Source organism: Phoenix dactylifera, chromosome 1, assembly GCF_009389715.1.
Source record: "Phoenix dactylifera cultivar Barhee BC4 chromosome 1, palm_55x_up_171113_PBpolish2nd_filt_p, whole genome shotgun sequence".
NCBI classification, from domain to species: domain Eukaryota; kingdom Viridiplantae; phylum Streptophyta; class Magnoliopsida; order Arecales; family Arecaceae; genus Phoenix; species Phoenix dactylifera.
Window position 1 is genome coordinate 30,488,088 of NC_052392.1, and position 14,237 is coordinate 30,502,324.

Sequence of the window (14,237 nt, forward strand, 5' to 3'; positions counted from 1 at the left end):
ATTGTGTCTTTCCTCTGGGTAGGACCGTTAGGTGAGACACGGAAGAATGTGGCACTAGCTGCTGATGGACTTCAGTTTTGGATGGTTTATGGTTTTGATTTAAATCAAGCTAGGGGATGCTAACTACCAAGCCATTTGTTGAGCGATCACTGGCATTGAGGGAGATGGGGAGGGGTGGGGCTAGGCACTCTACCTAAAAGGTCGACAAAGGACTTATATATGGCCCCACTACTTAGGCAAATGTAGGATCCTTGCTTGCTTAACAACTAACGAAAAAAAATATGGATATAGTAGAAAGAGTGGCTCATTATTTTTCACTGGCAAACTTCTCGACAATCGCTATTCTTTCCTTTCTAGCTTGTAGGTCAAGGAGAGGAGAGATTGATGGGTCAACTTATCACTAAGGAGTCTTATGTTCGGCTATAAGGAAAGGTTTGCCTATAACGGAAAATACTCAAGCAATGTTTAGTGGTTAGACCAACCAGGTTGGTGGAAGGCTGGCGCCTGGCTAAGGAAAGTAGGGATATATGGCATGGGATGACTAGGATGGATGTTGAATAGTTTGATCCGATGGGATCGCTAGTTAGATGACTGCAAGTGGGCGATATTAGGGATGAAGAGACAAGGGGCGTCGAGGATAGGTTGAGTGCATCAGCAATGGTGGATGAAGACTTCCCACTACTCATTCTTTCTCTTCCTTTATATACCTTGGATATTTTAGAAGTATTCACATATTTAAGACTTACATGATAGTCAAATTGGTCTTTTACTAACAACGATTTAATGGAGTTGGAAGGAAGTAACACATTGGAGTACTTAAGTAACTTAAAGGCTCGATTTAAAATTTTTAAAATGATAGGATAAATGTGAAAATGGGTAAATTGAGAGGTCAAAAGCTTTTTTTTCCTTCCTTTAATCCTCTCTTTACACAACCTTGGGATCTATTTGAATGGTTGATCACAATATTCGTGTTTAGGAATTACTTGTTCAAGTTATTCTTTGATTTGATTATCATTGGAAACATAGAAATTACTTGTTCAAGTTATTCTTTGATTTGACTATCATTGGAAACTATTTTTCTAAAATATTTTATATAAACAAAGCGATGATTGCCCTCCTAAGTTTTAAGACATGCATTCCAATATTAGAAAGAACATACAAAAGTAAAATCAAAACCATTATACTTTAATTACTAGCTGGTTAAAATAAGAAAAAGGAATAAATTTGAATGTATGAGAAGATTAATCTTTTATGGATCTAAGTACATCTCGAGCAAGAATAAGTTACTTTATATTTGAGATATCAGCTTGATAATTCAGAATTGGATAATTTGGGAGCCACTCTAGTAGTCATACCCCTTCATCTAATAAAATTCTTCGAGTCATATATTGTTCACTACAAAATATTCTAAACTTGAATAAATATAATATTGGATAGGTTTTTTTTTGTATTATCTAAAATCTTCAAATTATTACTCTGCTTGAATTTCCTCTAATCCAAGAGTTTATAGAACTTGTATCTCATTGAAATAGAGGGCTTTTTTTGTGACTATTGGAATAGAGGGCTTTGTTTATAAAAGGGTGACTCTAATATTTTGAAAATTTTAGTATTATGTATAATAATGGTACATATCTTGTTTGGTAAATAATGTTAGTTTGCTTGTAATTCTGCTAAGTTCAACTATTTGTCACTATTTACCAATAAAAATTTGATGCCACACAGTAATTGAGTTGCCCTCTCTTCCAAAATGGTTAACAAATTTATCCATCAAATCATTGTCTCATAAATCAAAAGCATGCTGGAGTATGTCATGGCATTTAATTATTTCTATCTCTCTCTCTAATTTTATCTCCAGGCATGCATCAAAACATGCCCTAAAATTAATAATATCTAACCTTGTTGTTACTGTTTATAATTTATTTTTGCATGTCACTCCTTAAATATACTTTATTTGCATATAATCTACTTAATACTATAAAATTTTATATTTATATAGTATTAATATGTAATCTTTTTATGGTATAATCTATTTCATGTATACTCCTACAAAAATAAAAATTCAGGGAGTTATGTACCAAAAAAAAAAATACAAGAACTTTGACACCCCTCAAGAAAGGTAGTCATATACAAATCAAGAAGTTGTTAGGTACTCATGTGTAAAATTCTCCTGTTTAAAAGCAAAATCTTTGCCCGCGTACGTTACCCCCCTTCTACCCCATTGCGGACGCCCCTCGTCGACCTCGCCGTCGATCGAATTCGAAGAAGAAACCAGACAGAGATCGATCTCCGGCGATGGATCGAAGGGGAGTAACAGCGAATATAACGGAGGCGCCTCCGGTGAGAGAAGTCATCCGCTCCGAGGACACCGCGGCGGCAGCGGAGGCCATCATGTCCGCCCTAGTCTGCGGGAAGAGGTCTTCTTCCGTCTTCGAGGAGCTGCCCCACACCCCTCCTCCCAGCTCGAAGAGGATCCGCTGCTCCGCCGCCGCCGCCCTCTCGTCCCCTCTCCAACCCTCCCTTTCCCCTTCCTCCTCCGTCAATCACAGCGAGAACGACAGTGGGGGAGAACTTTCGTCTCCCATTGCGCATCTCAGATTCCTCTTCCCGGAGATGGACCCTCAGGTTCGTTCTTGGCCCGGATGCCCTTTCTCTCGTTCTTTGTTCTTTAAATCTTTAGCTCATATGGGTATTCTCAATTTTGTTTAATGCTATCAAAGGCGCTTCCTCTTTGTCTGTTATTTTGCAAATTTTGATGGATTTTATGGGTACTGGATTTGCATTTCTTATTATTCTTAAAGAAAATGCCAATCTCGATGTCTTTTATTTTCAAAGATTTTTTTTTTTTGGGTGATGATCTCATGTCGATAATCAGTATATTACAGTGGCATTAGTCCTATGGATAAAAAGATCACATTTTGGACAGTTACAGATAATTGAAGTTCTTCTTTTAGAGTTTTAGGGCAGTGGCTAGGCTTTTATTTTTGTTTTTATAGTAGTAGTAGTCTGTGCAAACGAAGGATTTTTCATGTAATTTTAATCAACTCTTTTTGATAAAAATTTGTCAACACATTTTGGTTGATTAGTGGAAGTACCCTGCCATTGTTATGCACAAATATATCAGGGAAAATTTGGAAAAAAAGTTAATTAATTTCATGGTGCTTATATCATTGCAAAGCTGTTAGCCAAACGTATTTTCCTGCTGCATCTTATATGAACTCACTAAGATATTATTTCTGATGCATTCCAGTGAATGATGGGGTCCATGGATCAACGAGTGTGCCATTGGTGTTTTAGGTCTAACTTTTTTACCTATTTAATTAATATTTTCTAGGGAGTTATTTACTTACAAGTCTAGCTTATGAACTATTGAAACATCAGTGCTAGATGCTTCAATTTTTAGAATTCTGGAGGGTTAACACTTTTGGATCCTTGAAGATGACATGATATGGCATGATGGCAATCCAAATTCTTCCTCTGATTGAAACATGAAGAGATAGATTTCTTTTGCAGTATCTGGCACTAGAAATGGTTTCTCCATCTGCCAATTCTATTGGCCTAGAGAATAACCAATGTCCACTTTTCTACCTAAAAATTTTCCTAACAAGGAACAAGACCATTTTTTCTTGCTTTCTTCAAATACATTTGGCTCAAATTTCACTGGTGAATGAATGAAGCTTCTTTTCTCTTCTTCTATCACAAAACGGGATCAATGCTCTGTGTTTTATCCACCTGTTGCAACCTTTCTTCTTTGTTGTATTTTTATCCCCTCCTTCCAGCATTAGAGAAGTAACATCCGGAAGGAAGGCTTCATTTCAACTTTGAGGCATTGCATATGGACTTGCTGCCTTTGAATTATGTTGTTTCTCCTCCTTGAACTTCACTAGGCATTATTCATCTTCAGCTCTGTATATATATGGTTGAAGAGTCACCTTAAAACAAGAAGAATACATCTAAGAATTCAAAAAATCAGGATGTATAAGATCAACTAGCATATTGCTAGTTATGTTTATGGCATTAAGGATGAGTTACAACTAGCACAACTAGTTATGTTTGTCGATTGGCTAAGATTGACTCACTTACATGAGCAATCATCTCTATTGCTAATAGAGAGAGCAAAGATGAGACATAGTTGAGCTATAGCACCAAGAGAGCGAGTTTATCTCAAATCTTTAAAATATCGCCTTGGTGAAGACCAAGATGTGGCTTTTTATGTAATTAAGATTTAAGAGTGGATGTGGATATCTCTCCATCATCCATGAAGCCAATATAAAGCCAGGTGCGAGAAATTCATTTGGCGTTGTTGAGAGTGAGCAAATGAAGAACTCGAGTTAGGCACTTGAGATGCGATTGAACTAAGACCTGTATGGTGTTTTGAGTAAAGACAGACACTCTATGAAATAGAGAATCTCCACTAGAGCATGCATTTCATACTGCATGTGCTTAGCGACCAATCAAGAAGTGCATGAATGGATTCCTTCTTCCTCATTGTGTGAGTCCTAGAGATCATGGGTTTGATCTCAGTGGTACCCTATGTGACTTTTGACTGTCACAAAGTGGAGTTGATGTTAGCTACTCTAGTATGTTATCCATGGTCATGAGTGATTCGGCCTAAAGGAACATTACTAGGAAAGTAGTCAATTGGAATCCAAGTAGCATTAGGATGAAAGGAAGGCAAATATGAAATTACACCACACAGTTGTATTCACTGACTAGCCTGTTATGTCATTCTTTTGAGATGGACATAACTGTGGATCCATGTGAAGTTAGAGAGGAGGGTTGAGCATGGATCTCTTGAGAGCATGAGAGATGCTTAATCCAGTGTAACTAAATGAACCTGGAGTACAACATATACCATATTTACTTTCTTTCTTCTTTCTTTTGGGTTGATGTCTGCATATTGGCCCTAATGGATTTCTAGTTTGGAGCTCCCAAGTGTAGGTGTATTTATCAGTCGCATGACCCATTTGTCTGTATGAATGAGATTCAGGATTTGGCAGACAGAGGCATGGTTATTTCCATCATGTGCGAGTGGGAGATGTTGGAAACGATGGTTGGGTGCCCATGAGGGCATGCCCAAGTCCGGTTCGAGCTATGGTTTATGTGGGAGTTGTCGCATGGTCATAATTATTTTGTGTAGTTTCACAACTTCTACAAACTCCCCAAAGCTCAACTCCTTTGTGATGATAGATAAGGGATCAGACATGGGAGAGATTGGACATGAATCTTTTCTCCTCTCTCTAATCTCCCTCTGCCATCCGTGAACCCAAAAGACTCTTGGGTTGTGGGAAAGAGTTTCCATTTCAATCGTAAACGGATTCCCGGCCTCGAATTTGTTCTACACCAAAGAGAATATTCAAGAACACAATGTGGAGTTCAAAGCATGTAATCCTAGCCAAAAAAAGGTCCTGAACATATGATCATGCGCTTCCGCAAGGTATGTTTCAAATCATCCTTATAGTTGGAAATTTTGGTTTCTTTCAAATAGAAATTGGGTTCCCGTCACCTTGGTATTAGAGCAGCAATCTCATGGATATTCGAAGCCTTACAACATGACTTCAAGGAGTTCATCTCAACAATAATATGATGGCCGGTTCAATGGGTGAATTGCTTCAACTAATTAGCTACTTGTGTTGAAGGAGATGGTGACCACTCTTGCCCAACAAATTGCAGCTTGAAGTGCCAATAAGGTTCATTTTTTTTTTAAATCTAAATATGAGAACATTGATGATGAGCTTGCAGGACTTTGTTGAATGATTACCATTCTGGAGTACCAGATTCAGTTTGAGCACTAGCCAATTGTGCACATAATTGGTCCAAAAGATAAATAGTATGAATGTTCAATGTAGGTCTTCATCTAGATACCATTAAGTTGTGCCAACCTTGCACGAAAAAGTCGCTTTTTCTTGTGCACAAGTAGAGAAAAAAGGTTCAATGATGAAATCCGATACAACCAATGGCTTTTTACCCTCGAAAGATCTGTATGATGAACTGCTGGATTTCGAGAGGGGAAAAGATCATTGTGATGAGGATGTGAGAAAGAAAAATGAAGATGATTCAGCTTAAGTTGAACTTATGATTGAAACTTTGCAAATTAAGAATGCATCATTTGAAGATGAAGCAATTAAAGATTCAATTGAAGAACTCAACATCAAGCCTATTTAGCCACAGGTGAATCTTCAACAAATTGATCAAGCCATTAAGTCATCGAAGGAGCAACTAAAGGATCTACCTGATGAAGAAAAAAAAACATCAAGATCTATTCAGTGATTATGGTTGGAGATTTTAAAGCTTATGAAGGCCCTTTCTTGATGTTCCTCACAAAAGAGCTGATGCTAGGAATGCTAGAAGTAACCAGTGACTTTCAAAAAGAGATGCACAAGTGGAGGCTTGAAGTTTGACATGGATACTATAAACTTTTTTCATATAAGTCAAGTTGAATTATCTGCAAAAGCAACGACTAATGGAGATACATAAGAAGCTAATCATCAAACTCTTTGATTGTGGCAAAGAGACATTGGAATTAGAGTTCTTGGTGGCTTGGGCTTCCTATTTAGCAGAGGAACCGTATCATCTTCTTAAAGAGAAGCTTTCTTCAATTAGATTAATTTCTTTTCTTTAGATAGTCCTGCAAGCCCTTCAAGAATATAAAAGTTTGTTTCTTTTGCTGGAGCTTTCTCTTGAGAAGCTAATGCGTTGGGAGCAGTTAAAGAAGATTAAAGTGGGCAAAGAAGAAAACACATTGTAAGAAATTAAAGAAGATTAAGGTGATGAAAGAAGCTAATACATTTTGAGCAGTTAAAGAAGACTAAAAGGTGGGGATACGAACATGGGTGTGAGAAAACATAGGTTTTATTGGGTTGTGAACAACACCTCAAACTCATAATGGATGATTCATGACCACTTCAAACTCATAATGGATGATTCATGACCACTTCAATGTAAGGATTATTGTTATTAACCCATAGACAGTCAATGAAGAAGCTACATACCTTTAGGTGTTCAAATTCTGTGATACGGCAATAGAGCTGCCTAATAATGATTCAGAAAATTAAAAAAAGTGAAAAGGAAGATTTTTTTCTAGCTTGGGACCTATCCAATTTTGATTTAAGCCTTATGATCAACTCTTCTTATTTTGTCCCATGTACCATAGAAGTACAGAACATTTTGGCACTTGTTTAGTTGTATTCTGAAGTTGCAGTGCAATATCTCTTATTGTATCCATATATACTTATTCGTGCACTCAAGTGAAATTTAAGTACTTGCGTATTTTACAATAACTTTCAGTTAAATGAAATTAGAATTCCTTCTCTGCAGACATTGGCACCTGAGTGTTTTCTTTTTCAATGTCGATAAAAAATATAACCATCCAAACTAACTTGTTACCCTTGGTTGTAGGAACCTTCTACTTTTTGTTCCTGCAACTGTTCCAATACCATGCTCCTGCTCCTTCATCTATCCTTGCTTCTGAGATTTTTGATGAGCGAACCACTTGTTCTTCATACCATACCACCAATGAAGCCATTGTGATTTGCCTCTACCTGTTAACAGTACTATATATATATATATATATATATAAGCACCTCTCAGACTAGTTAGCTGTATGATTTTTTTCAAATATAATAGTTGTGGTTCAAGAGCTTCTTAGGTTGCCTTGCTTCCTTTCTCTCTAAAGGTTGCTGCCTCCCCACTTTTCACCCTAGTCCTGTTATTACTTTCGTTTCATGATACTCCAATTTCTGGTATATTGGGAAGAAGCAGTTAGCAGACTCTCTTTTTTTCTTTTTTTTTCTTTTTTTTTCTTTTTTTTTTGAGTTTTACAAATGGAAAAGTAGCGGCTATCATCTTTCTTTTTACCATTCTTTCATGTTTTCACTTGTTTATTCATTATTTAATGGTGAGTGGCCTACCTAATGTCCATTCTTCTAGTCTATTTTGGTACGTTATGTTGAAAATTCTTGTTTAATTGTGAAATCTTTCTTTGCAAGTCAGAAGACTGCCTGCTTTTCTTGAACCCCTCAAAATATACCTTTATTGAGCCATCAAGGGCATACCATATTTAAGTTCACCAATAATCTATAACTGAACTGTTCCAGATTCTTCAAAGGGCCCTTGAAGCATGTAGCAGTAATATGGATGCAGCAATCAAGAGTTTGAATGAACTTCAATCAGGAGCTGCAGGGAGAAACTTCTGTTCTGCTTCAAGCAAAGCTTCAGTGAAAATGGGCACAAATATTCTCTTGTCATCAGAAGGTATGATCTAAACCTGGTGCAATTAGTTGTATCACATGTTGCATGGTTCGTTGTACCGGCCTGAACCGGACAATATGGGGCATATCGAAATGATACTGGTACTCGGTACAGGTGGCGTACCGACACTTAGTATGCCGAAAAGATTCTATACTATATTGTACCGTACTGACAGTGCTAGTGTAGCACCAGTACCGGTCCGGTACCGAGACGGTGAACCTTGATATATCTATTTTTATTTTTTGTAGGCTTTCTTTAACCTCAGTATATTGTTGAATCTTCTTGATCTTTAAAAGATTTAGCATTTTTATTGGAGTCTCCCAACCATCAGTTATTACATTAGATTGAGTTTTGCTCCAAATGTTGTTCAACCTTATGGTGTCCTCCGGTTAGAGTTCAATGAATTTGACTTCTTTTTAATGATCTAGTAACACAATCAGAAGTTATGGAACATGATTCTCATTCCTTCTGACAGCATCCTGCAGAAAGTTTCATAGTTTACTGACCTAACTATTCCTTGTTTCTTCCGTCGCATGATAAAAGAAGAATGACAAAGATTAAGAGGTTGAAGAGTCATTGAATCAGTGTTTGAATCCATGCCCCAACCTAATGTGTCATTTCAGATTGATAACTACATCTGAGACCGTCAATCCCTGTTGTTAAATGAAGAAATGTGATCTCTTATCTATTGTTCCACTGATACAAGACAGAACTTTGAACAATAATTTAAGTAGAATGTTTGCAGTAGAAATTCAATTCAATGATATATTTGTAATTACAAATTAGTAATGGCTTACGAACGTTTCTACAAGAGGAGACATCTGACCTGCCTAGAATCTCAAGTATTCTCTTAGGTGTTGATACTAGTTAGTAAAATTCTAGCTCAAATAAATAATTCACCATGCATGAGATTTAAACAACAGTTATCTAAATTTAAAATAAAATATATAAGTACAAATCATTGAGCTTATTAGGGCATTGTACTTTTTGGTTATGATGTTCTTTTGTAATAAATTCTCCATATATGCAAATTGTGTTATATAACTTGATGAAGGTTACTTGATGGAAGAGATAGATGCCAAGTAATTTTGGAAATATTACCTGATCTGCCCATTTCGTTGTAGATCACACAGGTCCCCTTACCAAAACATCACATCTTGAAACCTCGTACCCAGGTTCAGTCATATACAATCTTTGTATATATCATTCACATCATTAGCAGGATCCATCCTTCCTAATCAGTTTATAGTGTAGGTGCAAGTTCTTGTGCATGGTCTTTGGATCCTAATGCTTGTTCGTATTGAAAGTGCTTTATGCCTTACTACAATCCCCTTTGTTGAAACCTAGACTTCATAGTCTATTCTTTTTTCCATATGTTTCATGGGTTGAGCGTATAAACCAAAGCCATTTTCTATGGTGTGTCTGTTATCCAAAAGCAAGAGAGCCATGAGGTTGGAGGTCTATTTTTTATGGTAAAACTCAATTAATCAATCAGACGCACGCACACATCATATATGTATGTATGTATGTATGCATGCATGTATGTATGTATGAGAGTGGAGTTAATTGACTAAAGGCTATTCATGTCCAACTTCTTTCATTCATCATATTTGATAAAACTTTGGATTTTGGAGCGACTAGAGCTAGAAATTATTGTGCCACATGTCTAGTTCAAAGTATAGATTTTGGATACCATAATTGACCTGTTTTTGAGCTACTGCAGAAGGCAAAAACAAATTCATAGCTAGTAGTTAGATATGGGTATTAAAATTGTCGAGGTTGTAGACCATAAATTTTTCTGATAGCAACTCTTTTATTAAGAATGGTTTTATATATAATCAGGCACATCAGGTGACCATGAATTTGTCATGAAAGGCTTATTCTTGAAGTAAGTCGCTAGGATGATCAGACTCCCAGATATAGCATTAGAAGTAAAAAAAACTGCCAGACAGTTTGTTTGCTAAGCTCTGATTTAGAGTCAGTTTCATAAATTTTAGTCAAAGCCATGAAAAACAAAAACAACAGCTGAACAAGTTGGGTCCTCTAGAGTCATGGGATTAGCATACCGAATTTCAAAGGTTATATGATATCACGCCTTTGCAAAGAAATAAAACAATGGCTGTCCTTGCTAAGTGAGAAATGATGCAGTCAACCTAAATCTGCCATGTTTCTTCTATTATACCTGATACTAAAACATTTCCTGTCTTCAGACATGCCAGCTATGTATTAAAATTGTGAATGAAGGAAGGGAAATAGTTTTGAGAACATTGGAAGAAAAGAATACGTGCTGGGATCAGTATTATTGTGCTAAAATTTTTGGTATTGCTAGTGATTTTTTTTCCGCTAATTTTATGCTTTTCATGACATCACTCTATAATTATTTCCAGTCTGGAAAAATAATGAAATCAGAAGGAGCTGGGAATAAATTTATATATCACTTTCTTTGTTTTCTTTCGCAGTATCTTCATTATTGTCTCCAAATTATTTGAGATCATCTGTTTGGTTTTATCTGTACATTTCATGGGTGGTATACCCTCTTTCAAGTGGGCTGCCATTTTCAGCTAGCCACCATCTTTTACAAAATTATCATAGATGTTCAACAATTATAAACAAAAGCAATGTTCATAGGCACAAGTTTTAGTTCCAGACCAAGGACTCAAATTAGTGCCTCAAAAGCAAATTTTCTTTCTGTTCTCTATTATACTTGCACCATAGAACGTTTATACAGTATTCTTCACCTGCAAAACTTTGATTGGTATTTTTGGTTGCTTGTGATGGAGATGCAGCAGCTAGGAACTCATTTTCTGCAGAGAACCTCCCACCAGATGGCTCTGGATGGATAGAGCTATTTGTCAGAGAAATGATGAATGCCTCTCACGTGGATGATGCAAGATCTCGTACTTCCAGAGTGCTAGAATTGTTGGAGAAATCCATCAAGGCTCGTAGAGGTGCTGAAGCAGCATATAGCTTTCAAGAGGTATTTCATGCCCGGAAAGTGAAAGGAGTCTCAGTTGTTTGCATTGCATCATGAATTAATAATGTTTCATGTAACATATCTGCCGGTTTTACTAAGAAAATATATTTATCCTTCTGTGTCTAAATGTGGCCAGGAAAGTAAGAAGCTGAAGGAGCAGGTGGAAGCATTGCTTCGTGAGAACACTATATTGAAGCGTGCAGTCGCAATCCAGAATGAGCGTCAGAAAGATTGCGAAGCAGGGAACCAAGAATTGGCACAGTTGAAACAGATGGTCTCACGGTATCAGGAACAATTAAGGACACTCGAATTAAACAATTACACACTAGCAATGCATCTCAAACAGGCTCTGCAGAATTCCACCATCCGAGGAAATTTTGACCATGATGTTTTCTAGGAAAGTCCGGCTGTAATACTCTATTTTGAGATCTTCTGCTGCAGTTGCAAGAAGTTTTGTCTTCTCAAATGGGTCCAACCTAGACTGTTAATAATTCCGATGGGTCTACTATGGATGCATATGCACTTGTTGACAATTTTGTACATAGGTGGCCAAATAGATATACAGTAAATTGATAGCTGGTCCCGCATTGACCGGACTATAATTTTTAGTTTCCATTGACTGGGATTTTAATGCCCGGAAAGAGCCGCTGGAACTACGCCAAACCAAGGTGAGTATTCTGTCTTCTTCTCCTTCCTTTCCTAGTATTTTAGCAAACTTTTGGCTTGATTTGGGCCGCCAAATTGCTGGAATTTTCATCCGAAAAAGAGGAGCCCTATTTCAGTCTTGTTCTTCCAAGTTGTGCCGCTGGATACTATGGTCGACTTATTGTAACTCAAGGATCAACTCTTAAGATAGTCCAAGTCGGAATTTTCTGTATTTGTATGTAAACATTTAAAGATTGCTTCAAGGCCTTTTTAGAATCGATTTTCTTTGTATGGAACTTTGGATAATTAATCTTAATGTAACTCAAGGATCAACTCTTAAGATAGTCCAAGTCGGAATTTTCTGTATTTGTAGGTAAACATTTAAAGGTTGCTTCAAGGCCTTTTTAGAATCGATTTTCTTTGTATGAAGCTTTGGATAATTAATCTTAATTTGAGAGTTACTTTCTTAGCTTTCTGTAAACATTCAAGTATACTCAAGGCAACTGATTAATAAACTTTTTATTTAAATATTTTGCATTATCAAAATCAAACGTTTAAGATCCATTAAGTTTTTGAGATATAACATTTAAAGTTTGATCAAGTTGTACTAGCTCTACAGGATAAATGGGTTTTATATATATATATTATAGTAAATTTAATAATGGAAAAGGTGTTATTATTTGTTTATATACGGATGATATACTAATATTTGCTACTTTTAGAACAAGTTGCAAATCCTAAAAAGTTTTATCTAGTAATTTTGCTATAAAGGATATGTGTATATATAGCTGATGTTATAATACGAATAAGAATTTGTAAAGATAATGTTAGTTTAATTTTATCTCAATCTCATTACATTGAAAAAGCACTAAAGAAACCGCATCTATATCTTTGATCCTAATCTTAAATTTGTATCAAAGACCAGTAAGCCTGTTACACAAGTATAATGTGCGACAATCTTTTCGTTTTTTCAGAACTAGAATAGGCAACCGGTTTCCTTTATTTTTTTCCGTTTGATACAAGAAGACTGATTTCACAAAAAAAAAAAAGTTAAAAAAGGCCATATGGAAACGCAACTCAGGGAATTTGACATCTAAGAGTGATGTTTACAGTTTCGGTCTTGTGATACTTGAGATTTTAACTTGTCAAAGATCTGTGGACGAAAAAGTGGCCTAATGGGGAATAAAATCCTGGGCTAGACCATATTTTGGGCATAGGCTGAGGTTGTACCAACTAGTAGATCCTCGCCAAGAGCTCAACTATTTAATTAAACGGGTGAAGAAGGTTGCTCAGATAGCCCACCAGTGCCTCAGCAGGGATCCCAGATCACGCCCTTGAAAGCATTGAGGTTGTGGAGGATCTCATACCACCGCAAGATCTAAATCGTGGTTGGTCATTTGGCTCTTGTTCGTGCCAGCGAGGTCAGTAAACTTTGGCCCACGATGCTAAATGTCTTGTTTTCATGTACATAAAGGAAAAGGACTGATTCTTTGTCACTTAGGACTGGTTTGGTTCGTGGGAAGAATTTTTTCTCGCGGATATTTTTTTTCGAGAAGGTGGTGTCTGAGTACATAATGTCCAAAAAAAAAATTTTTACCCATTTGGTTGACCATAAAAAGGTGACACATTTCAGAATAGTTTATATTTGGTCGAGCATTTATTTTTTTGAAAAAGTTATGTGAAATACATATAATGTCTTTAATAAAGAGAAAGATCAGACCACATTCTATCTAAAAGCTTATATTTTTTAACAAAGAATTACCTCAATTCTCATCCGATAGAAATTAGACTTTTTTATGTCTCTCAAATTTTTCTTTGCTATGAAATGTAGGAATGTCATTTCCATGAAAAAGCTACTTTTCTATTTCTTTTTTTCTGAAAGCTCTAACCTAATATAAGGTATTTTTCTATTTTTCTATTGACCATACTTTTTCACCTCCTCTTTTTGCAATCCAAACGAATAAGATAAGCTCCTACCACTGATAATGGTTTCAACATGCTTTTTGCATTGCAGTTTCAGGGTTTCCTTATTGCCGGATTTCCAACCTAATAAAGTGCAAAAGAGCTGAGCACCAAGATTAGCTGCACATCAGATACTAAAATCTAACTTAAAACCCTTTCAGAAGGTACTACGAATGTTTTTTAAAGATTGTTTTATCGAGTGAGCCTTGTTGCATATTTTTAACTCTCAAGTTACACATATTGAGGGAAAAAGTACGGGATGTCCACAAAAAGTTGTGGGCCTAGAAAGGAATACCCGCTTCCGTGTTTCACTGTTGGTATTGTCGTAGTCCTATGCCCGTTGTTTACTTGCACGCTTTGGGGATATGTGACTGCGTTTGAATAGGTGAAATTTATAGAAAGCCTCTTC

At 36.4% G+C, this 14,237-nt stretch overlaps 1 protein-coding gene across 2 annotated transcripts; it reads left to right on the forward strand.

Moving 5' to 3' along the window:
• The first annotated feature begins 2,213 nt into the window (after positions 1-2,213).
• Positions 2,214-12,288, forward strand: LOC103704320. 2 transcript variants are annotated; one of them, XM_039131631.1, is made up of 4 exons: positions 2,214-2,622; positions 8,094-8,250; positions 11,037-11,224; positions 11,358-12,288. In XM_039131631.1, the coding sequence occupies exons 1-4, from the start codon at positions 2,293-2,295 to the stop codon at positions 11,616-11,618; spliced, it is 936 nt and encodes a 311-aa protein (XP_038987559.1). In that variant the 5' UTR covers positions 2,214-2,292; the 3' UTR covers positions 11,619-12,288. The 2 variants fall into 2 exon arrangements, with proteins under 2 accessions (XP_038987559.1, XP_008785774.2); XM_008787552.4 differs by having other exon boundaries at positions 11,034-11,224; positions 11,358-12,287.
• The last annotated feature ends 1,949 nt before the right edge of the window (positions 12,289-14,237 follow it).